The sequence below is a fragment of the Amaranthus tricolor genome, chromosome 10 (genome assembly GCF_026212465.1).
Source record: "Amaranthus tricolor cultivar Red isolate AtriRed21 chromosome 10, ASM2621246v1, whole genome shotgun sequence".
Lineage (NCBI taxonomy): Eukaryota > Viridiplantae > Streptophyta > Magnoliopsida > Caryophyllales > Amaranthaceae > Amaranthus > Amaranthus tricolor.
In genome coordinates, this window is record NC_080056.1 from 3859029 (window position 1) to 3880890 (window position 21862).

General features: G+C 33.2%; 4 protein-coding genes across 5 annotated transcripts; 3 read left to right on the forward strand and 1 right to left on the reverse strand.

Moving 5' to 3' along the window:
* Positions 1 to 1451: 1451 nt before the first annotated feature.
* On the reverse strand, positions 1452 to 4151 carry LOC130825968 (pectinesterase-like). Its single transcript, XM_057691425.1, has 2 exons — positions 2985 to 4151; positions 1452 to 2371 (listed from the first exon to the last, which is right to left on the reverse strand). Exons 1-2 carry the CDS (start codon positions 4039 to 4041, stop codon positions 1665 to 1667), a joined length of 1764 nt encoding a protein of 587 aa, XP_057547408.1. The 5' UTR covers positions 4042 to 4151; the 3' UTR covers positions 1452 to 1664.
* An 848-nt stretch (positions 4152 to 4999) lies between these two features.
* Positions 5000 to 9694, forward strand: LOC130825839 (exopolygalacturonase-like). The gene is made up of 5 exons (XM_057691281.1): positions 5000 to 5339; positions 6158 to 6472; positions 7365 to 7654; positions 8435 to 8672; positions 9341 to 9694. Exons 1-5 carry the CDS (start codon positions 5127 to 5129, stop codon positions 9557 to 9559), a joined length of 1275 nt encoding a protein of 424 aa, XP_057547264.1. The 5' UTR covers positions 5000 to 5126; the 3' UTR covers positions 9560 to 9694.
* Positions 9695 to 11157: 1463 nt separating this feature from the next.
* On the forward strand, positions 11158 to 15195 carry LOC130825971 (multiple organellar RNA editing factor 3, mitochondrial). The gene is made up of 4 exons (XM_057691435.1): positions 11158 to 11636; positions 11741 to 11838; positions 14282 to 14347; positions 14430 to 15195. Exons 1-4 carry the CDS (start codon positions 11272 to 11274, stop codon positions 14678 to 14680), a joined length of 780 nt encoding a protein of 259 aa, XP_057547418.1. The 5' UTR covers positions 11158 to 11271; the 3' UTR covers positions 14681 to 15195.
* A 567-nt stretch (positions 15196 to 15762) lies between these two features.
* Positions 15763 to 19906, forward strand: LOC130825895 (uncharacterized). Of its 2 annotated transcripts, XM_057691355.1 has the most exons (3): positions 15763 to 15903; positions 16056 to 17341; positions 19369 to 19906. In XM_057691355.1, the coding sequence occupies exons 2-3, from the start codon at positions 16238 to 16240 to the stop codon at positions 19540 to 19542; spliced, it is 1278 nt and encodes a 425-aa protein (XP_057547338.1). In that variant the 5' UTR covers positions 15763 to 15903; positions 16056 to 16237; the 3' UTR covers positions 19543 to 19906. The 2 variants fall into 2 exon arrangements, with proteins under 2 accessions (XP_057547338.1, XP_057547337.1); XM_057691354.1 differs by having other exon boundaries at positions 15763 to 17341.
* Positions 19907 to 21862: the final 1956 nt, after the last annotated feature.

Below are 21862 nucleotides of genomic sequence, written 5' to 3' on the forward strand. Positions count from 1 at the left end.
TTTACCTTATTCTTAATGCCTACTTACATAATCTTTAATGTTTACTTACCGTTAGGGATGCAAACGAGGCGGGTATTGGAATTCCCATCCCCATCCCCATCCCCATCTATTAATGCAATACCCATCTCCGTCCTCATCCCCGCGGCGGGTATAATTTTTTTCCCCGTTCCTGCTCCGATGGGTTTGTACCTAAAACCATCCCCGCCCCACCACCCATCCAAAGTCTCAAACAATTATATATCCAAAATCTCAAACAAACATATAATCAAAGTCTCAAAGAAAAATACATGTCTAAGTCAAAAGTATTTCAACATCAACTCAAAATCATCCAAAGTAAATCAATCCAGAATAATCTCATCACTATCTAATTCCATTTCGCATTCCCATCCCCATCCCCATCCCCGCGGGTATCACCTAAAACCCATCCCCATCCCCGCGGTGGGTATGAATTTTATACCTGTACCCGCCCCATGACCCATCAAACCGGGACCCATCGCCGCCCCGATGGGACGGGAATGGGGCGGGTCTCCTATTAGACCCGCCCCGCCTGCATCCCTACTTACCATATCCTTATTGCCTACTTTTAATATCTTAAATGTCTACTTGTATCATTTTTAATGTCTACTTACAAAATTTTGTAAAATATATAATGGACCGGTCCAATTAGAGATGTTCTCTTAAAGAAACTATCTCTCACAAAAATTTGTGTTTCCATTAATTACTCTTATATTAGTCTATTTCATCATTTTTTTTAATTCATTGTCAAAACAAGTATCTTGTTTGTTTGAAATATCAATATAAAGTTGACTACTATAAACATCCTAAAAATCCACTTGAGGTAATTAATGAAAAGTCATTCAAAATGATTCCAAGTGATTCAAAGTAATTATAAGGTTCATATTCAAATTGTTATTATATTACATCTCCATTTGACTTAAATATTAATGCGTTTTTCGAATGCTAGATCTTGTGGTAATAACCTTCATTCATTTTGTAGCAACATTCAAACATCTTTAGTCACATTCTACCATCCTCAACTTACTTTAATATTAAGGAACTTGCTTGGGAAGATTATTACCTGGACACGTGGACCAATTCTGCTCCACCAACACTATACATTACTCTTTTTCCCCAAAGAAATTATAACTAGTTTCACTCCAAACTGACGTATTTTGAAATTAGAGTGTTTCTTTCCAGTAGTATTTTCAATTGATCATCAATATTTCTTTTTATTCACTTTAAATGTTCCATTTTAAATTTTGCACAATTCACTAGTCACTTTTAATTTGTATTTTACTCTTAAATTTATAAGTTAAAACATAGTCAAGTGAAATTGTATTTGATTCGTCTCAATATAAATTTAATTAATACTCTTATCAACTTTCTATAATTTTTAATTATACACAATTAAAAATATCAAAAATTAAATTAGTGCATTGTGCATTAATTTTTGAAGTCCTAACTTATATTCCAAATATTCAAAACAGAATACTAAACATAGCAAACATATGTATATATGTACGAAGTTGTATGATTTAGTATTCATGAAAATTTAAAAAATTTCTTATATTGTGTATAATTTACAAATATTCACCACTCTTCTAAAATAAATAGAATTATATACTTCATGTAAGTAATTTACCACACACTCTTCATCCTAAAATTTAAGCAGTTCCAGAAAATATTCCAGAAGCATATGGAACACCAGACGGAGGAATCCATTTATCAGCGGTAACAAACAACTTAGCTGGAGTAAACTCTTCAGCTTGTTGAGGTGTTAAAGTCTTAATACCCGCCCATTTAACCCGTTTAGAAGTATCGGATCCAGTACCTTTGTTTTGGTACTCTGCATAAAACAAAGTATCAAGAGCAAAGTTACCTCTCCATTCAGTCCACCCTGCAGGCATAATCGTATCATCGATGTTCGAGTTCATGAAGATTGTTCTAGAATATTCCTTCCATGGGCGTCCCAAATAAGCTGGGTACTGAGCCTTTACAGGCATATAGTCGGGCTCACCAGTTATAGTACACCCTTGGAATACAAATCCTCCTGGCCCTTTTTCCTCTGTTCTGCCTTGTGCAGTTACCATACACTGTTGGTTTGGTCCTGGTTTACGTACGAGGAGTTTACAGTTTTGGAATACAGCTTGTGCATCACCGAAGATGAAGTCGATTGTGCCGGAGACTGTGCAGTCTCTGTAGAATTGACGGCCTCGGACAGCGTATAAGGTGTCTTGGTATCCTGTGAATGCACATTTGTATAAGATGGCTAAATCACTGACTACTCTTATGGCTACTGCTTGGTGACCTTCTGCTCCTGCTGTGTTCTCGAATCCTATGTCCCTTGCCATGAACCCGTCTCCTAAAACACCTGTAGTTCATGAAAATAAATCATTAAATTATGTGCACTTCTTATTTGTACGAGATTATAGGTAATCCTTTATTAAGAATTACAATTTGGGTATATGTAACGGCTCAGTTAATGATCTTAGCTTGCAAATCATGTTTTTTATCAGATTTAGGAGGTGTTTGGTAAATGGATTATTACTTAGCTTTTTTTTTGTCTTTTGGTTTTGGATTGTTGGTTGGTTAACAGCCCAAAAAGTATGGCAAATGGCTTCAAGCCAACTGAAAAGCTAGTTTAAGCCACAAATAAAAAGCTACTTCAATTAGCTTTTTTGGTTGACTTTTGGCTTATTGATCTACTTTTTCTCTAATAAACAGCCAATAACACTTGAATTTACCAAATATCTCCATAAGCAACCGACTTTTTCAGCTAGCTTAAAAGCCAATAAATCATCAAACATTTTTAGCCGGTTAAACAAGCTAACTAAAAAAACCATCAGCCGACAACCAACAACTAACAACCAAAAACCAATAGTCAAACACCCCTCAAGATTTCGTATATTAAACCCGAGTCAGTTAATGACATTGTGGTAATGGAAAATCGTAAAAGTCATTAAGAAGCTAAATGTTTTACTCACCAACAGTAGAGGTCCTAAAAGTATTAACCCCAGCAGCAAAGTTCTTATTACCAGTAATAATAGTCTTAGTAGCACCATCACCAACCAAAATAACATTAATTTGTTTCTTCTCAATAGTAATATACTCCTTATAAGTACCAGCCTTAACATAAATAATAAATGGTGTAGGGTTCCCATTTGGCACAAGTTTTATAGCTTCACCAATTGTCTTATACTGACCAGACCCATCTTGTGCAACAACAGCATCAGCCTTAAGTTGCCCAACAGGAGTCTCCATCATTTTCCTCTTAGGATCACTAACCCATGCAGGCATCTCACCAGCCACCCACATCCCCTTACTCGCTGCTGCCAAAAGCCGACGATGCACCACAGTATCACCACCACCACCACCACCCATAGAACCCAAATCAAACCCAGGAATATCCAAATAACTCAGCATAGATTTAGCCTCAGTTATAATATTCAAAGCATTACTACTTAGTTCCCTAGACACATTAAAAAAACTTCTCATTTTTGTTCCTGCATCACTAGTACTATTCTCAAATGCTTCAAAACATACTTCTTGATATGTGATGGCCCCACCAATCCAAACCCTTAAATCTTCAAGAAAATCATCAAAATGACTTATATCAAATGCACCCACAGAATCAACTGTTCTTTCCAAATCATTTATAGCATACCCAACAACTTCTTTACATATCTCTAATCCTTCAGCTGCTCTAGGATCATCTTTTGCAGCTTTAATCGTTCTAGATCTTTCTAGAGCTTTTGTTATTTCATCTTTAGCTACCCTAAAGGCTGTTTTTACCAACTCTTTTGGATCACTTGTATTTCCTGCTGAATTTCTTAATGTACTTTCACATGCTTCTTTGTAACGTGTGGGGCGACAAATACTTTGAATTGCCTTTGTTCCTGAATTTAACTTGTGCTCACCACCACCATTGTTATCGGACGCCTCGCCATGGTGCCCAAATTTTGACACCCCGACTGTGACGGCCGCCACACACGCCACCACACATACAGCGGAGATAATAATAACAATAGGGCTTTTACCCATTTTTATTCTACTTTTTTATTTTTTTTGGTACGTAGAGGCGTAGAGCTGTGGGGGCTTATGGTCCTTTTATTGATATCTACAAGCCCCAGAAGGCTCTGTGCATGCTACCTGAAAATGGGTAGGTTAGAATTGTTTATATAGTACTATTTTTGCATGAGTTAGAGATAGAGTTATTATTATGACTATTTAAGGATGATTTATCTCATTTTTAGTTAATGTTAATTGAAATTGGTGTATTTTCTAAATAAAGAGTTGTTAAACCAATTATCTTGGCTTGTTTATTTTTGGTGTTGATAAATTTTTGGAGAATAAAAGATGTAAAGGAATTTAATTTTGGAAAATACTATGTGCGGACTCAAATGGGGTAATTTTAAGGGGTAATGTCGATTCACTACTTTTTAAACAAATCAACAATTTAAAAGAAAAACCAATTAACCATGTGTCATGTTATGAGTATACATTAAGACGAATTAAATTTAATTTCATTTGACTATATTTTAACTTGAGAATAAAATGCAATGTAAGAGCGATTAGTGAATAACTTCAAAAAATAAATAAGACATTTAATAAAAAAATAAGTATTAATTAATTGAAGAGTAGGTCATATATATAAGAGTAGGTCATATATATATATATATATATATATATATATATATGTATATTTTGAAGTAAAAGAATAGGTCTAAGTATAATGACGCAGCTGAAGAATAAGAAATGTAAACTTATGTGCTCTGTCCCAGATTTTCTCTAATTAAACAACCTAAATATATGGCTTAGGCTTGCGAATTCCTACAATATAGATTTCATTTGCTATTCCAAAATATTAGGGGATAATCAAGCTAGCTTCACTACATTTAGGCAAAATAATAGAAAATTTACCACAAAACATGGAGTTTTAGTGGTAATTATATTAAATTTAATCGTGGGAAAATTTGTTTAAGTAAGGGAATGTGCACAAACAAACTCTCCTTCTTTTCCACCAAATCAATACTAGCCTCTACAAAGAGGCATTGTTTAATTTCACAAAATAAAAATCCAAAATCCCCTTAATTTAATTTTAGGTTAATTATTACATCACGACCATTATGGGAAATGATGGCCGTAATTACACAAAGAAAACAATAAAGAAAATAATATTTTTGGTTTTTTTCGCGGTGGGCATTATTTTAACAAAGGCTAAAGGGCGAGGTGGTATTAGGGACGGAGATGGCATAAGTATTATTCCACGTCCTGATGAAAAGGTTTTCAATATAGCAAACTTTGATGCCGTAGGTGATGGAGAAACTGATAATGTTGAGGTAATTGTAAAAATTTTATACTTCTTATTTCATTAACAATATAGACAATAATTTTTATTATTTTTTTTATTTATTTTATATAGGGACGAATTATTAAAAATCATCAATTTAAGAGCTTGAAATTCCATTGGAATTTTAAATAATTCCTATAAAGTTGGTACTCCTACATGATGTTTTGTTTGTTTAACAAAATATTTGAAAATCATAGAAATTCATAACTTTAAGCAAGTCTGTTAGGAATCTTTTTATAAACATGTTGCCCGGCCTTGCTAATTATGAGTTTTAAGTACTACAATCATAAAAATAGTAGACATGTCAAATTTTGACTCGATTCGAAATTGATCAAGAGTCCGATCGGAAATTAGTAGGTTATAATCAGAAAATATCGATCCGTGATCCGAAAATGATCGGTCTAAAAAAACGAAAAAAATAGGTTAACTCCAATCAAAACCCGACCATTTGATCCCTATTCAGTTCAACGTCAACATTTTCGGTTCTATATCATCATTTTCATTTGGGACAATTACATTTTTAGTCAGTTTTTTAAAATTTTGATTCAACATGTAGCCCTAAAATCGATATATTACTTTTTCTATCATAAAAATATTTTCTATTAAAATAAAAATAAATTGTTACATATTTTTTAGAAAACACTTAAATAACAATTAAATTATAAAATTCTTCGATTATTGGGTTAACCTGAATAAAAACTTATCCGACCCAAAATTTACCAAACCGACCCAAAACCCGCTTAATCGACCGTTTTGACACATATTATACATCTCTCATTGTGACTAAAGCTTTGAAATTGTTGATAGGCATTTATGGGAGCATTTAGGGCAGTGTGTGATCATCCAGGAAAAGGTAGATTATTGATTCCAGCAGGCAAATATGCAGTTTCTCAAGTAGTATTTGCAGGGCCATGCAAAACAATAGGCCCTATTGTGGTGCAAATTACAGGAACTATACTTGCTGTGCCTGATGTTTCTATGTACCCTGAACCTGAATGGCTTGTCTTTGAACACATTTCTGGATTAGTCATCTTTGGTGGTGGTGTTGTGGATGGTCAAGGTGCTCAAGTTTGGAAATATGCTGATTGTAATTCTAACCCTGATTGCTCTCGCCTTCCTTCGGTAAGAACCGTAGGAATTTATTACGTGCATTAGCATTATTTCAAATAACAATTTATACAACATCTAATGTCAGAATCACATGCATGCATGATAATTATAATAAGAACTATAGATATATTTTATCAATCGGTTTATAACATTTGATGTGATTTCACCATATACCCTTATTGAGTAAAGCATATAGTATTAGATGTATTTTGGACCGGACTAATCTTAAGATTTGAGAGATCTGGAGCGAAATATTAATTATAGGTCACTAATTACTAAATACTCTACTATTATTGCCTTATAGTTCCCTAACTATTTTTCTAATTTTTTAGATAGGTCTGGGTCATATGTCTCTCTTGTCCCTTTATAAAGTCGACCTTGCTTGGAGCACTATTAATGATTAAAATGATATTTTAACATCCTATTAGACGTCAATTTACCATATTAATTAGTCTAAGCATTTAAAGTCAAAATGTATAATATACTCTATTACTATAACCTAATCTAATAAAAACGCTATAAGTTGATGTTTATAAAAAGCTTTTTTCATTTAGTTAAATTTTCATTAAGCTTAAAAATTATGAACAAAAATAAATTTAAATAACACGAGGTTGAAAAGTATACGATTTATGATCATGATAATTAAAATTGATGAATCATTTACTATTTAAACATCAACAATAAATAGATCTTATAGATCAGATTAGCCTTATGGTGAAAGACTTTTCCTTTCACCCTTATGTTAGGAGTTTTGTTTGATCTGGCACTTATATGAAGATTATGTAGAGGTTTTTTAGTCAATTTTTCCGTATCAAAAAAAGAAAAAAAAAATCACCATTATGATCATATTTGTATATCCAAGCTAGCTAATTGATAGGTTTTTAATAAAAATTTTTGGATGCAGTCAATAGTTCTTAAAGATGTAAGCAATGCATCAATAAGAAGGATAACAAGTTTGGACCCAATGGGATTTCACATCTTCATAACAGGAAGTAGGAATATAAGACTTCAAAGGCTTCACATTAAGGCTCCTGAGGATAGCCCTAATACAGATGGTATTCATATTAGCTCTTCTGATCAAATTAAGGTCTCAAGATCTCATATTGAGACTGGTGATGATTGTATTGGAATCCTTCAAGGCTCCACTCGACTCGCCATCAACAAGATTACATGTGGCCCTGGTCATGGTATTAGGTATATACATACGATCTTTTTACTTTATATTAGAGTTCGGATAATCGAGCAGATCACAATCTAAAAATTTTGGCCGTGCTGCTCGCTCATTCGAGCGCCCTGCTGTAGCCTTCACTTTTGGGAGGAAGCCTCAACATAATTAGGGATGGCAAAATGAGTGGATGGATGCGGTATGCTCTCCCCCATATCCATACCCATGTCATGCATTCAAACTCATTTCACCCACTGTAGTCAACTAGATATACTCATTTTGAACTTGCCTCACATTCACTCTAAGTTTGCGTTATATACTCCATAAATCTTTACGAGTTTATACATATATGTTTAAATCATATAATGTAATAAAATAAAATTAATATCCTTAATATTTTGTTAATAGTTTTTAATAAAAATATATAAAATTGATATAAAATGGTATATTTTAAATATAGCGCAGGCGGCTATGGGGCGAGGTGGGTGGATATAGGGTGGGGTGGGTATAGGGTTGGGCAAGTGGGTGGAGCAGGTAAGACATCTCGTATCCACCACTTAACTCACAGTGAATGAGATTTTTTATACTCATATTCACCCTAACTAGGATGTTTCATTAAATTTTCATTCAGGAGAATAACATGCATATTTACATCAAAATTTACATTATAAATCATTTTCACTATAACCGCTTAGCACCAGAAATTATGCAAATTGACTATTATGGAAAGTTATTGTGCAAATGATTTGTAGATAATGACTAACGAGTTAATGACAACTTTGCTAATGAAAATGTTTGATTGATTGCAGTGTTGGTAGTCTTGGTAAGTACGAAGATGAGGAAGATGTAAGAGGAGTACAAGTTAAAAATTGTACAATTCGAGGTACAAGCAATGGTATTAGGATCAAAACTTTTCCTTTTAAGCCTAACATAATTCCAATCAAGGCTTCTGGCTTTCTATTTCAAGACATTGTTATGGATAATGTAAAGAATCCTATTATTATCGATCAAGAATATTGTGGACGAGGTCATTCATGTGTTAACGCGGTAACTAAAATTACTCACTTATTTTATCGTACTTTCTCGTCTTTTTAATTACTATATTTATATTTTTACACTATTTAATACATAATTTTTATTCTTAATATTTTATTTACATATAAAATTCTAAAAATTTATATCATAAAAATATACATTAAAATTAAACTTAATTATATTTTAACGTACATATAAAAAACATTATACATGCCAAACATTAGGATGAAGCATATATCATTATTTCCATAAGGAAGTTGAGTTCAATTCTCATTATTCCTCTCTAGCCTTTTCCACCCCTCAGCTAATCCTTAACCCAAAAAAAACTCAAATTGTAACTCCCATTTGATAAAGAAAAAAAGAACAATTTAGTTGATGGTTGACTTTTTAGTTGGTTTTTTTAAATAGCTAAAAGTGTGAGTTTGTTGGTTTTTATTTAACTTGTTTACGAAGAAGTTCGATAAAATTAGATATTATTCGTTGATTGTTTAGTAGAAAAAAAGTAGACAAATAAGCTAAAAATCAATGCAAAAAGCTATCATTAGAAGCCAAGTTTTAGTGCTTTTTAAAATCAAATAACAAACTTAAAATTAAAAGCGAACCAAAAAAAAAAGCAGCACTTTTATATTATTGTTGTAAATATTTATTTTGGAGATTATACTTACAAATTTTTCACACAGCCATCAAAAATAAAGCTTAGTGATATTTTCTTCTACAACATAAAAGGATCAACAATATCTCCAGAGGCTATCAATATCAGGTGCAGCTCTGCAGTACCATGCCAAAATGTTCATCTCCATAACATTCATTTAATTGGTCTTAAAGGACCCGCAACTGCTACATGCACTAACGCAAAAGTAAACCTTTTTGGCCTACTAATCCCATCCTTGAAGTGTTAAATTTGTGTAATTAATTTATGTTCCAAATTGTAATTTTGGACTACAAATAATTAATTGTATTTTGCTATTCCTTAGATGGGTGGAAAAAATTATGCACAACATTTTAAATATATGTTTTATGATCAAATAAATCTTTACAAATTATTTCGTGTAATTTTGTTCGTAGAATATGATAAAGAGTGTATATGCATGAATTAGCTATAGTTAATGTAAGTAAATATGGTGAACGATAATAAACTTGACTTAACATTTAAAGATATTCACCAAAATTTGCTACGTCCTCACTCCTTCTAGTTGTTATTCACTTATTCTTGCTGTTGATTATATTAGGAGTTTCAGCCAATAACAAACAACTAATTTTTCTTGACATCTTTATTACAACTATCATAAACAACTAGAATAACAACTAGCAAAAAAGGTAAAAGTCAACCAATTATCTAGTAAGAAAGCTATTTACCAAACACACTCATTATAAATAACTTTTTTATTGACTTTTTATTTTGACTTATTTTTTCTATAAGAAAATATTAACAATTAATCTTTATTAAATATTTTTATAACAACTGACTTAAATATAACTAGCATAACAACAAACAAAAATAAAAATATTACTAACTCATCAAACAAACCAACATTATTTAACTTGCAACAACTAATTATTTAATATCCATAAGATAAAAATTAACATGTACTCTACTCTAATCCTACTTACTATGTCCCTTGGCATTGGCAACAAATATATATTTTGTGAACTAATTAAATTGAGAAATAAAGTAAAATATACTTCATATATATATATATATATATATATATATAGATGTAGGATCAAATAAGAAGGATTTTAAAATGAGAAGGGTGAGAAAGATTTTTTTCATAGTTACCTTTATAATTACGAGTTTTTGGCTCAATCATGACCATAGATTTTTTTTATTTTAGTGAAATTAAAGGTGTAGAGTCCTTCATACCCTTCTCATTTTCAACCCCTTCTCAATAGATCCCTCCTTCTATATATATATATATATATATGGAAATGTGAGAAATATATAGTAAAAACTAGAGATGATATTATAAATTATATTCCGTATAAATGAGAATGAAAAACCTATGAACTATAAAAAAAATAAAACACATTACAATACCTCTGAGACAGAGGAAGTATTCCCTCTCATGGATTTGTTTAATTTTTATTTTAATTCGTCATTTGCTATATATTTATTTTTGCTTATGTCTATGTATTTTTGAAAATTTTTATTCATATGTTTAATTTATTTTTTATCTAATCCACATATTTTTCAATTTTTCCATAAATTGTACTTTTTTTACCTACTTTTACTCATTTTCTTAGTTTGCTTAAATTTTGTGCTTGTATATTGTAGCAAATGCTATAAGACAGGGAGAGTTGTTCAAAATAAATCGATAACCTAACATAATAAATAAACTCAATTTAATTCAATTTCAAAAATAAATTCTCAATTACTTGAAACCAACATTGAAATAAGAATCAATTTTAAACCCACAAAAAAAAAATAATTACATAACTAATCAACTACATTAAAAACGCGATTATTCAAAAAAATAAATAAATAAAATAAAAAACGCGATGGTTTTTTAGTGATCTACTGTTCTTCCCGAAGCCCAGCCGTCCATTGATTTGAACCTAGAAACCTCAAAAGCCTCATAGCAGCCATTACATCAAACAAAGGTGTCTGAAAATGGCGTTTACCACTGCTCGTCGAACACTTACATCTCTCATATCTCGAACCATTCTCCGTAACTCTTCTTCCCCTTCACCTACCACTCTATTTTCTCTCTCTTTAATCCAAACCCATTTACAACACTTGCTCAATCCTAACCCCATTCCCAATCAGACCCGATTAAAAACATCCGGGTCAGGCTACTCCCCTCTTAACGACCCGTCCCCAAACTGGACCAATCGCCCACCAAAAGAAACCATTTTACTGGATGGCTGCGATTATGAACATTGGCTTATTGTTATGGAGTTTCCAGATGATGCTAAACCCTCTAATGAAGAAATGGTCAATACTTATGTCAAAACCCTTGCTCAAGTTGTTGGAAGGTTCGTTAAAGTTCTGTTTATTTTTATTTTGTTGTTGTATTTGTGGGTTTTGATTGATGGGTATGTTGTTGTTGTTGTTGTTGTTCTTGTGATTTGTGAGGCAGTGAGGAGGAGGCCAAGAAGAAGATTTACTCTGTTAGTACCACTACTTATACTGGCTTTGGTGCCTTGATTTCTGAGGAGTTATCCTACAAAGTTAAAGGTGATTTTATTGTTTTCATTTTGATGTATAGTTTATATTCTCCCTTGATTTCTGATACTTGTGAATTGTACATGGTTATGCCTTCTTACATTTACATGTGTGGTTTTTTCATAAGGGTTGTTGAATTCATTGTCAATCCATGGTTAGATAAAAGAGGAGGATTGTATTAGGTTAGTGATGGCTACACAAAACTTGTCATATTTTATGCCATGAGTCGAATTTAATTTAGTGTTTGAACTCTCCTATGTGTTGCTTTACGCTTATAGGTCGTTGCTCAAAAGCATGATCTAAATGTGGTGGAGAGGCCGAGAGATTCGTGATAAGAAATGTGCAAAATGCATTATGATGGATGAATGGTTAGTCAATGATGTGGTAGAGGTGTATAGAAAAAAATGTAGCATTGAGAGGGTAAACCTTGTATGTGAAAGAGAAATATTAAGTTTTATGGGTGCATATATGCCTCAAGCGGGGAAGATAAAGCCTCCACAAGAAACTATTGGGAGGAGTTTATGGTATGATGCAAATCATCCCAACATAAAGAATAGTATATATATTGGTGGTGTTCTAAATGGTTGTATCGGGAAGACAGTAATTGCCTTTGAGAGTCTTTGGAACTTGGAAGTTTAAGATAAAATGAGAAATGAGGATGGATACTCTATTTTAGATTTTGCGCAACCATTTAATTCGTTAGTACTTAATATGTGGTATAGATTACATGATAACTAATTTTTGACTAATAGAACTCGATCAAATGCTACTCAAACTGATTGTTTTTTGACTAGGAAAAATTGTAGTGGAAGATGCTTAATTTTTAAGGTCATAGTAGGCGAATATATAGTCACCTAGTACAAACTCATAGTCCTCAATGATTGTATCAAGCTCATGCAAAAGTAATATCCAAAGGCAATGAAAATTAAAATGGTGAAATCTAAAAGTAAGTAATGCTGAAGTTTTAGTTGATGGATTTGTCTAGGAAGCTGAATAATAAGCGAGGGGAATGCAATTTTAACTTAGTTGAAAATGAGAAATTTATCATTCTTGTTGTTAAGGGATTATTAGCCGAAGAAGATGGTGGTTTGTTGGGTATATTGAAGTGAAAAAAACAAGAAGTAAAAAGAAGAATAGTATTTAACTTTAGGATGCTCAAAGAGTGAGTAAAATACTGCACGGTATAAGGAAGCCAAAATTAAGGTATAAAATGTATAAATCAAGTTTATTTGAGAAAAGGAGAGAGTGATCTTTATAGAATGATCAACAGAATACAAACACTTCAAAATCTTAGTATGGTAAAGTGTGTTAAAGATAATAATTGAACATTTTTGTCGAATAGTCATGATCATCAGTCAAGTGTCCCGCACAAAGTCAGGGTCCAGGATGGAAGAAGTAATGTACATATCATACTCATACCCCCTCGAGGGAGAGGACCAGGCGCAATTCTCTGCGAAATGAGAGATGAGTAGCAACAAGATAACATGAGAGAAGTTACTTGCAAAACACAAAGCAAACTCAAAATTGACTGATATTTTGTTGGAAGAAAAGAAAAACACGATCAAGCAAAAAATTTAACCAACAGACCAACCACCGATTTCTCTTACAAGTTGACACCAGTTGCTGGATGTCCAACTAAGGGCTTCTGTTGCAATCTAGGGATAGAAGCTTTAGACTGGATTTTATCTCGCCGGTGAGGTGCCTACACGGAAACAACCAAAGCAAAAAAGGGGGTGAGGTTTACTGTAGAGAACTAGCCATTAGTCTTTCTTTACACTATAAAACTCAATTCTCAACTATAATGTATTGCAAAGTTTGATAACTTATAATTCCCCATACCATAGTCATTTTTGTTGAATATAAAGAAATAAAGCATAATCGAAAGGATTATTTTTTATGAGTTGTATAATGGATGTCAAAGTGGGACGATTGAAGAATTTTGATTGAACAAGTGGAAGAGAAAAGGAAATTTATGAGAATAATAAACAAAGTAGAGGTGGAAAAAGTTTGAAGAAGCAAAAAAGAATACCATGTAAATAGATCGAGTATACTCCAAGATATATATGTACGAGGATTAAGGAAGTACCAACTTGCATCCATCCAAAATAATTTTTCTTGTTTCCTCTTAGTCAATCAAAGCTGCATTGGTGCCTTGGTGATATCCCAGCCCGTTCTTGATTTTAGGAAACACGGATGCCAGATTTCTCCTAGCTTGCTTTTCTTTTTTATGCTCTTTTGACACTGTGATATGGGTTTGCAAGGAATTGAGTCTACTGTTTTTTAGTTATATGGTACTCGAATCCTTTTGCTAAGTACGACTAATATCTTTTGTCATAGCATTTAAAAAGTTCACTATACTTTATACATACGACTAGACAATTATTGTTGATAGAGAGCCCTGTATCAATGTGTCAATTGGATCGAGTAATCAGCAATTCGTTTCGTTGTTGTGCAGAGTTACCTGGTGTTTTGTGGGTCTTGCCCGACTCTTATCTTGACGTGCCAAATAAAGACTATGGAGGTCAGTAATCGACAAAAATATTACCTCACGAATGTCAATTTTCTGTTAATGCTGCTAACTTGTGCTATTTTTCGATCCCTAGGCGATCTTTTTGTTGACGGGAAGGTTATTCGAAGGCCACAGTATGATTACAGCGACAGGCAGCAGAATACAAGAACTAGGTCTCGGCCACGAAATGACAGGCGCCGTGAACGGATCCAGAATGTTGATAGAGCACCGATACAGACACAACGACCAAATTGGGCACAAGACAATGCACAGGCGACACAGCAGCCAATGTCAATGAATAATCCTACAACTCGAACGCAAGGAGACAATTCTGATGCAATGTAGGATCACATTTAATCAATCAAAAGCGGGTTTTTGTGGTATGTTTGGTTTGGATAGCAACGGCCAACAAGAATTAGAGAGAAAGACAGAGAAGGTTATGAAGGAGAGTGGAAAAAGGACTGATTCTTATTCTAAAACTTAATTTGGTTGATTAGTAAAGTAAAGGACTTATCCAAAATGGTTGTTTTTCCCAGTGCATATACAAAGAATGGAAAATGTTTCTTATCAATCGATCGGGTTGGTTTTAGGTTAGTCAGATATAACTCAATGGGTCATAGATTTATTATTGTTATTATTGTTGAATTGAATATCAATGTCGTCTCCATTAGTGTATGGACTATTTTTGTTGTTGAATTGCAATAGCCAATATTTTGCACTAAATTTCACTACCTATTTAAGAAGGCACTTTAGTGGACAAAGCGTAGAAAAATTCACCGGAGTTGTAATTAAAGATGTGCAAAATGCACTCGACTCGAATTTATTATTTGAAATTAATGGAAAAACTAATTCAAATTCAATTATTCGAATCAACATCATATTTTACCGTCTCGAATGGTTAATTGAAAGTGGATATTTAGTGAAGGGTAATTGATATTTGTCTTGCTAAATTTGACATGAACTCGGTTTATGGTAACCAAAATTCGAATATTGTTCTCTTTTCCTATTGGCAAAAAGTACTTAAATAATTTTATATTTTACCCCTATTTTATCTTCATTCATCACGTTATTATTTTTTCAACTACTATTTAAAATGGATAAGAAACAAACAAAATGCATTGAAAGTAACTTTTCTTTATTCATGTATTACCATGCAAAAGTGCAAGTAATTTAGATTGAAAATTAGCCTTGACATTCTAATTATAATATTTTTTAATGCTTATATGTAGTATTTTTTAATGCATATAATTTTTTTATATTTTTTATTAATTTTTTTTTATTTTTAATGCTTACAGTACTTTGTATATTTTCACTAAATTTGTTTAAGAATATTTTTAATATTTTTCGTTTTAATATTTTCCATTAACTTTTTTTTTTGTCTAACAAAAAAAAACTTTTCTTAATTTACCTGCAAGCTTTTGAAAAAAAAATGACGGAGGGAATATAATTTGCTAAGGAGGGGAATTAAGACATTTGGAGGTTGGCGCTGGGTTGTATACAGGTTGCGCCATTTCTGAATTTATTCTCTCTCTTTCCTCCGACTCCGTTAGATCTCATTTTGATCTCAGGTACTTTTTTCAATTTTTCTGTTTTCACAATTTTTCATTTTTCATTGGGATTCTGCAAATCTATACTTCAATTTTGATATCCAAAGAATAAAATATGAATTCTAATTATGGTAAATCTGGTAAATCTTTGAACAACTTTGATTTCGATTTAGGGATTGGATCCAATCGTTCTAAATCTCTAAATGATCAGAAAAACAATTCCGGTTCATATTCTTATGTATCATCTCAATCAAAACCTGCCACAACATGGCAGCCTGGAAAACCCTCGTGGACTCACCAACCCGCACCGAGTAGCACCGGGTTGACTCGATCCGAGTTGGGTGGTCCTACGTCTATGGTTGGGGATATTTTTGGTAAGAGTTGGAACTCTTCTGCACCTGCTTCTGCCACTGGGCAAAGCGCTAACATTGGGGTTGTGAATAAAAACCCTAATTTATTTGGGGATTTGGTCAGTTCTGCCTTAGGACAGAGTAAGACTAGTAGTAATGTTCCATTGAAGAGCGCTACTCCTGTTAAGAGCTCGTTTTCGATGGGTGGTATGGCAGATTCGCTGCCGAAAACAAATGGTAGTAATGTAGCTAGAAATGGTAGTGCTGGTTTGGGTTCTTCTCAGAGTTTTGGGGCTTTTGGAGGGGCAACCATTAATAGTACTGGTGGTTTTGGAAATAATACTATGCATAAGAGTTCTAGTATGGGTGGTATTGGTACCGGTACTGGTACTGGTTCTGGTACTTCAATGCGAGGTATAGGTGGTGGGGTTGGAGTAGGGATGAAAACGAACAAAGATCCATTCGGTTCTTTGGTTGATTTTTCGTCAAAGCCAATGAATGGTGGTGGTGGTGGTGGTGGTGGTAGTGGTAGTGGTAATCCATCTTCTAAAGGCGCTACTGCTACCTCTGCTGAGGACTTTGCATTTGGGGATTTCCAGAATGCTTCAAAATCAAATACATCTACCTTCCCTTCAGGAAATAGCAGTTCTTGGGGATCTGATTTTAGCTCCATTCCAACTATGGATAGTTTCACCACTGCTAAACCAGCACCTGTACAGTCTACTGGTGGTGATTCATTTGACATATTCTTCACACCATCGACCACTGCTTCTAGTGCCGGTGCTGTGGCATCAGATAGTGTTGAAGTAGGTGGGGATGATTGGGGTTTTGATTCCGGGTTTGGAGGAGATAATAATGGGGGTAATACTACCGAGCTTGAAGGTCTTCCACCTCCTCCTGCTGGTGTTTCTGCTTCTAATGCAAAGACTAAAGGTCTGGATAATTACAAACAGGGGCAGTTTGCTGATGCCATAAAGTGGCTTTCTTGGGCTGTAGTTCTTCTAGAGAAAGCTGGTGAGACAGCTAGCACTACAGAAGTCTTGACTTGTAGGGCCTCATGTTACAAGGAAGTTGGAGAGTACAAGAAGGCTGTTGCTGATTGTACGAAGGTATAGTACTTTTTTACCACCAGACTTTTTTGCTTTCTTTATTTATGAGATTTTGCTATTGGAAGGTCTTATTGTAAAAAATACTTTGAGCTGAAGTAGTAAATGTTTTTTATGCCATTACAATCTAATTTAGTTAGTGGTCCAAGGATTTGGGATATATTTGGATGTTGCTGGATTGTTGATTATTCTTCTTTTCTTTCCTTGATAGAGTCTTGTGACAAATGGATAATATTGTTACTTTTGATGATTTTCCTCATCTTGTTTCTAAAGCTAACCTATAATTGACATCTACTTCTAGCAATTGGAAAGTTATAATTAAAGAATTTCCAAGTGAAACCTCCTCTTGCCTTTCTTTTTATTGAAATTAATTTGATAAGACAAACAAATATACTTACAGTTTGTTTAATTATGTACAATCGGATTATGTTGTAAAACTTTTTTACTTGTTCCTATTACATGTACCTGCTACTCTTTGATTTGTGGCCCAAAAGGCTGGTGTTGAATTTCCTTGTTTCTAAATGCATTGGTCGTATCGAGTTTCTCAAAATAACCAAAACGGTTAGTGCATATTCTGTTGGAAATGTTGTAAAAAATCTTCATTTATATTAATGTTGTACCGTAAGAAAAATATGTACAACTAAAAGTTTACTAGGGTTGAATCTTTTATGACTACCTAGCTCTGCTATCTACATTTGAGACTTGTGTTAAAGTTTTTGTTTGCCTTATATTGTTGCATCCTGCAAGAACTTTGGTGATATCAAAAAATTAAGTAAGTTGTGAACTATAATGAACGAATGCATGAACAATTGAGGAAGTGAAAGCAAGATACAAATTTATGAGGTTGTTTAGTCCTTTCAATGTCTCTTAATACAAATTTAAGACCATGAGAGTTGAGACCCTCTCTTTTAACAAATGAAAGAGATTGTATAAGATGTACATTCTGTTTGAATGAGAAAATTATGTGTCTCTTTTTAATTTCACACTATCAAACACGATTACACGAGTATAGACTACTATTTTCTTTTGAATTCCTAGATTTTTCACTTCTAGTTATAACTCGCAACGTTTTCAATTAAACTTGTGGGGACGGGGATGGATACTGGTTGGGTCGGGCCATACAAAAATGAAAACAGTTATAAACGGGCTTGGCTCATTCGATTCAGTCAACCAGTTTTAATAAATATAACTTGTACTACTACTAGGATAGGCTCTGTCAAAAGACTTATTATTACTTGTACAATCCACCAATCTCTATGTGCCGCAGTTCTTACATTGGTGGTTCCAGGGTAACTCTCAGCTGAGGCTAAACTAGGTGTTTTTGTCTCATGTTTTCATTGTCTTACTTGTGAAAATTTGGTTGTTTATGCTCTGTGATTTGATCATCTTACACCTCGTCTCTAGCGGAAGCTCTTTGATGTTGATGGGATTCAGTTAAGGTGGTTGTCTACTGCGTTCTAACTATCAATTATCCAAGTTTTTGTTGGAGTCTTTGCTGTATGGATGGTCTGATCTGAGAGGTATAATGGATTCTTGTTTGTTAGATTTGTATTAATTATGGAGTGAGCAGTGTGTTTATCTTATCTTTGGACCCATGCTTGTGTATTATGAGGTCTCCTAGATTCAACATTCGTGATTGCAGTTGTCCCCCAGCATCCCCCCATCCACCCACCCCCACTCTTTTCACTTTCTGATAAAATTTATTCAATGTTAAAATGAGGAGGGATCTTTTTTCTCAAGGTTAAGTTGATCTGATTTTTCTAATTGATGGCGGCTACACCAGTTTGACTTGGATGCTCTATTTTTGTGTTTGGTTCTTCTAGAAGTTTAAAGGAAATGATTTAGTTTGATAGGCACCCTGCACAGAGTGCAATGTTGTCTGTATGAGATAAAAGTTATGGAGCAAATCAGTGACATGGAGCAATTTTCCAAATTGAATCGTCTTATGTTACATTTGTGGTTTATGATTTTAGATTAGAAGTATTTTTTATACCGGACTTGCTAACCCGCTTCTCTTCTTTACATAACAGATCCTGGATAGTGATGGGAAGAATGTGGCTGTATTGGTACAGCGTGCACTCTTGTACGAGAGTATGGAGAAATATAGGCTTGGAGCAGAAGACCTTAGAACTGTGATGAAAATTGATCCAGGAAACAGGGTCGCACGAAGTACCATTCATCGTTTGAATAAAATGGCTGATTAGTGAAGGTACGTCGCAGAAATTTTAAACTTACTCATTTGTTAGTAAGTGTATACCTTCTCGTCTACAGAGTTACGAGTTATAACGATAATACTTTGTCATCCATTGCTCCGAGGGCGTTATATATAAAACTATTACCCGTTCATTTATACATATATTTGCCTGTGAGATTTTACATGTATACTTTCTGTAATTTCTTTTGAGATTGTTTACCATTTCACTTCTTAGCTTCATTTTCTCTTTTGTATTACTTGATTTCAAAGGTGATGTATTACTAAATCGAACAGTCATTTTGTTTGTATGTTGCGATTTCATTCTTTTCAAGCTACAGCTGATATAAATTCGATACTAATGATCTTGATAAGTAGACGCTGATGGGCCTTGAATAGAGGTGATTATTGGGGCTGGTCAACCCAAGTTGTCAAGGAGTGGATCAACCCAATGGGTCAAGAGTCGCGTCACTTTTAAATAGATCAGATTGGTAATGGTCTGGGTCATTGTCAGGTTTTGATGTAAAATGGTTGGGTGGATTTGGATTGGGTTATTATTGGGTTAGTTTTCATAAAACTATTCTCATGTTTTTATTGTTTTTTAATATAATATTAGTATATATTTAGGTGGGTGGATCAAATCAAAATGGAATACAAAATCAGTCTTAATGATTATTAAATGAACTTTTTTCAATAGGTTAAGGGAGTCAAGTTTAAACAGGCTATGACCTGTCATGGCCATCCAAAATGTTATCTCGACCTGTCCCAGTCGGTCCATTAAACTTTTAACCCGACCCAACCCGATTAGCAGCTATAATCTTGAACCAATCAGAGTTTTTCCGTCTCTGCAAGAAAATACTTCTATTGTGTTTGCTTTGTCTCATCTATCTAATAGTTAGGTTAACCGTTAACTTAATCATCTAGAAGCAACCTCAGTATATTGGTTCTCGGTTCTCAGTTACGTGCAGCAGGTGAACGGCATCTCTAATCTCATTATGACAATGGACAATTGTGCTATAAATAGCGTGCACTAACTATAGATATAGAGTAGGAATTATATAGCAGCTCGTCTTGTCTTACCATGAAACGGGCTCATATAAAAAATTAATTAGTAAAAAGAATATTAAAAAGTAATGAAAATTGCATTAGTTTTGACTTACTCCATTAAAATCGTCTCATAGTAAGACGGTGTCAATAGAGAATTATTGACTATAATATAGGAATTAGTATAGCAAGGAGTGAGGGTTGAGGAGTGTAAGATAGTGAAAAGATAATTAACACTTAGTTAATTTTTTATTTGGTCCAATATTCAATTGAAAATAGGCAAAAATTGAAAGGATCTGGCTAACCAACGCCCCATGGCGTTCGTTAGTAAAGATATATTAAATTTTAAATAGTGAGTTAGAATATATTTTGAACTGGAGTATATATGTATCACCAAATCATACTCAAAATATATTTTATTATATTTATATTTTATTTTGTCTTAAAATTTACCCTTTCAAATATATATTGTTCTTGTTAATGAACATTTTGGTCTTTATTCTAAAAAAAATTAGGATTAACAACAATAAAGACAGACCCTTAATTTAAAAATAGTCAATTACAAGAACAATGTAAGGATCCTAATCTCAAAAAAATAAATTCAGCTACATTAACAATTTAATTGAATATGACTTGATTTAAAAAAAAGTCCATCTATAGACAATTCAACTTAAAAATGATCCATTTTAATATCATTCTATCGTATATTGAACAAATTACAATATCTAACAAAACAATATTAGAAAAATAATTTAATACTCACCATTTATAAAAAAATATTAAATCTGTCTTTATTCTTGACATGCCCGTACAGATAAAAATTGTTGAAATAAGTCATAAGTGTTGCCAAAGTTGACTATATTCTATAGACATGATTTCTTTCCGTCGTAAGAAACGGTGGATTAATTTTGTCTTTAATTTGTCTTTATCAAAATTCAAGACTTGAGACTTGAAAGGAATATGCCATGTTCTTGAACAGGTGATGTTTTTAGCAAAACACTAATTCTTTATTGTGATGATTTTATGTAGTCGGCGAAAATTATTTTTTTAAATTATAAGTGTGAATTCTGATATTTTATTGGTTTTTTAATATTTTTTTAACTTGCTTGTATGGATCCGTCTCACGATGAAATAATCTCATAGTTTACTTACTGTTAGCAAAAATACATGTACTTACGAAAAATACGTAATTGAATAAAAAAAGAAAAGTACGTAATAAAGAACACAAATGATAAGGGATGGAGTAAAAACTAAAATAGTTTCTCATATAGTCATATTCATCCTAATAG

What these genes read in the sequence shown, in the direction of transcription:
- LOC130825968 (XM_057691425.1), bottom strand. Translation starts at nt 4,041, where the DNA reads ATGGGTAAAAGCCCTATTGTTATTATTATCTCCGCTGTATGTGTGGTG. An exon ending in TTTTAGGACCTCTACTGTTG is followed by an intron (nt 2,372 to 2,984) that starts GTGAGTAAAACA and finishes CATGAACTACAG; the next exon opens with GTGTTTTAGGAGACGGGTTC.
- LOC130825839 (XM_057691281.1), top strand. Translation starts at nt 5,127, where the DNA reads ATGGGAAATGATGGCCGTAATTACACAAAGAAAACAATAAAGAAAATA. An exon ending in GAGAAACTGATAATGTTGAG is followed by an intron (nt 5,340 to 6,157) that starts GTAATTGTAAAA and finishes AATTGTTGATAG; the next exon opens with GCATTTATGGGAGCATTTAG. An exon ending in GTCATTCATGTGTTAACGCG is followed by an intron (nt 8,673 to 9,340) that starts GTAACTAAAATT and finishes TTTTTCACACAG; the next exon opens with CCATCAAAAATAAAGCTTAG.
- LOC130825971 (XM_057691435.1), top strand. Translation starts at nt 11,272, where the DNA reads ATGGCGTTTACCACTGCTCGTCGAACACTTACATCTCTCATATCTCGA. An exon ending in CTTGCTCAAGTTGTTGGAAG is followed by an intron (nt 11,637 to 11,740) that starts GTTCGTTAAAGT and finishes TTTGTGAGGCAG; the next exon opens with TGAGGAGGAGGCCAAGAAGA. An exon ending in GCCAAATAAAGACTATGGAG is followed by an intron (nt 14,348 to 14,429) that starts GTCAGTAATCGA and finishes TTCGATCCCTAG; the next exon opens with GCGATCTTTTTGTTGACGGG.
- LOC130825895 (XM_057691354.1), top strand. Translation starts at nt 15,998, where the DNA reads ATGAATTCTAATTATGGTAAATCTGGTAAATCTTTGAACAACTTTGAT. An exon ending in CTGTTGCTGATTGTACGAAG is followed by an intron (nt 17,342 to 19,368) that starts GTATAGTACTTT and finishes TTTACATAACAG; the next exon opens with ATCCTGGATAGTGATGGGAA.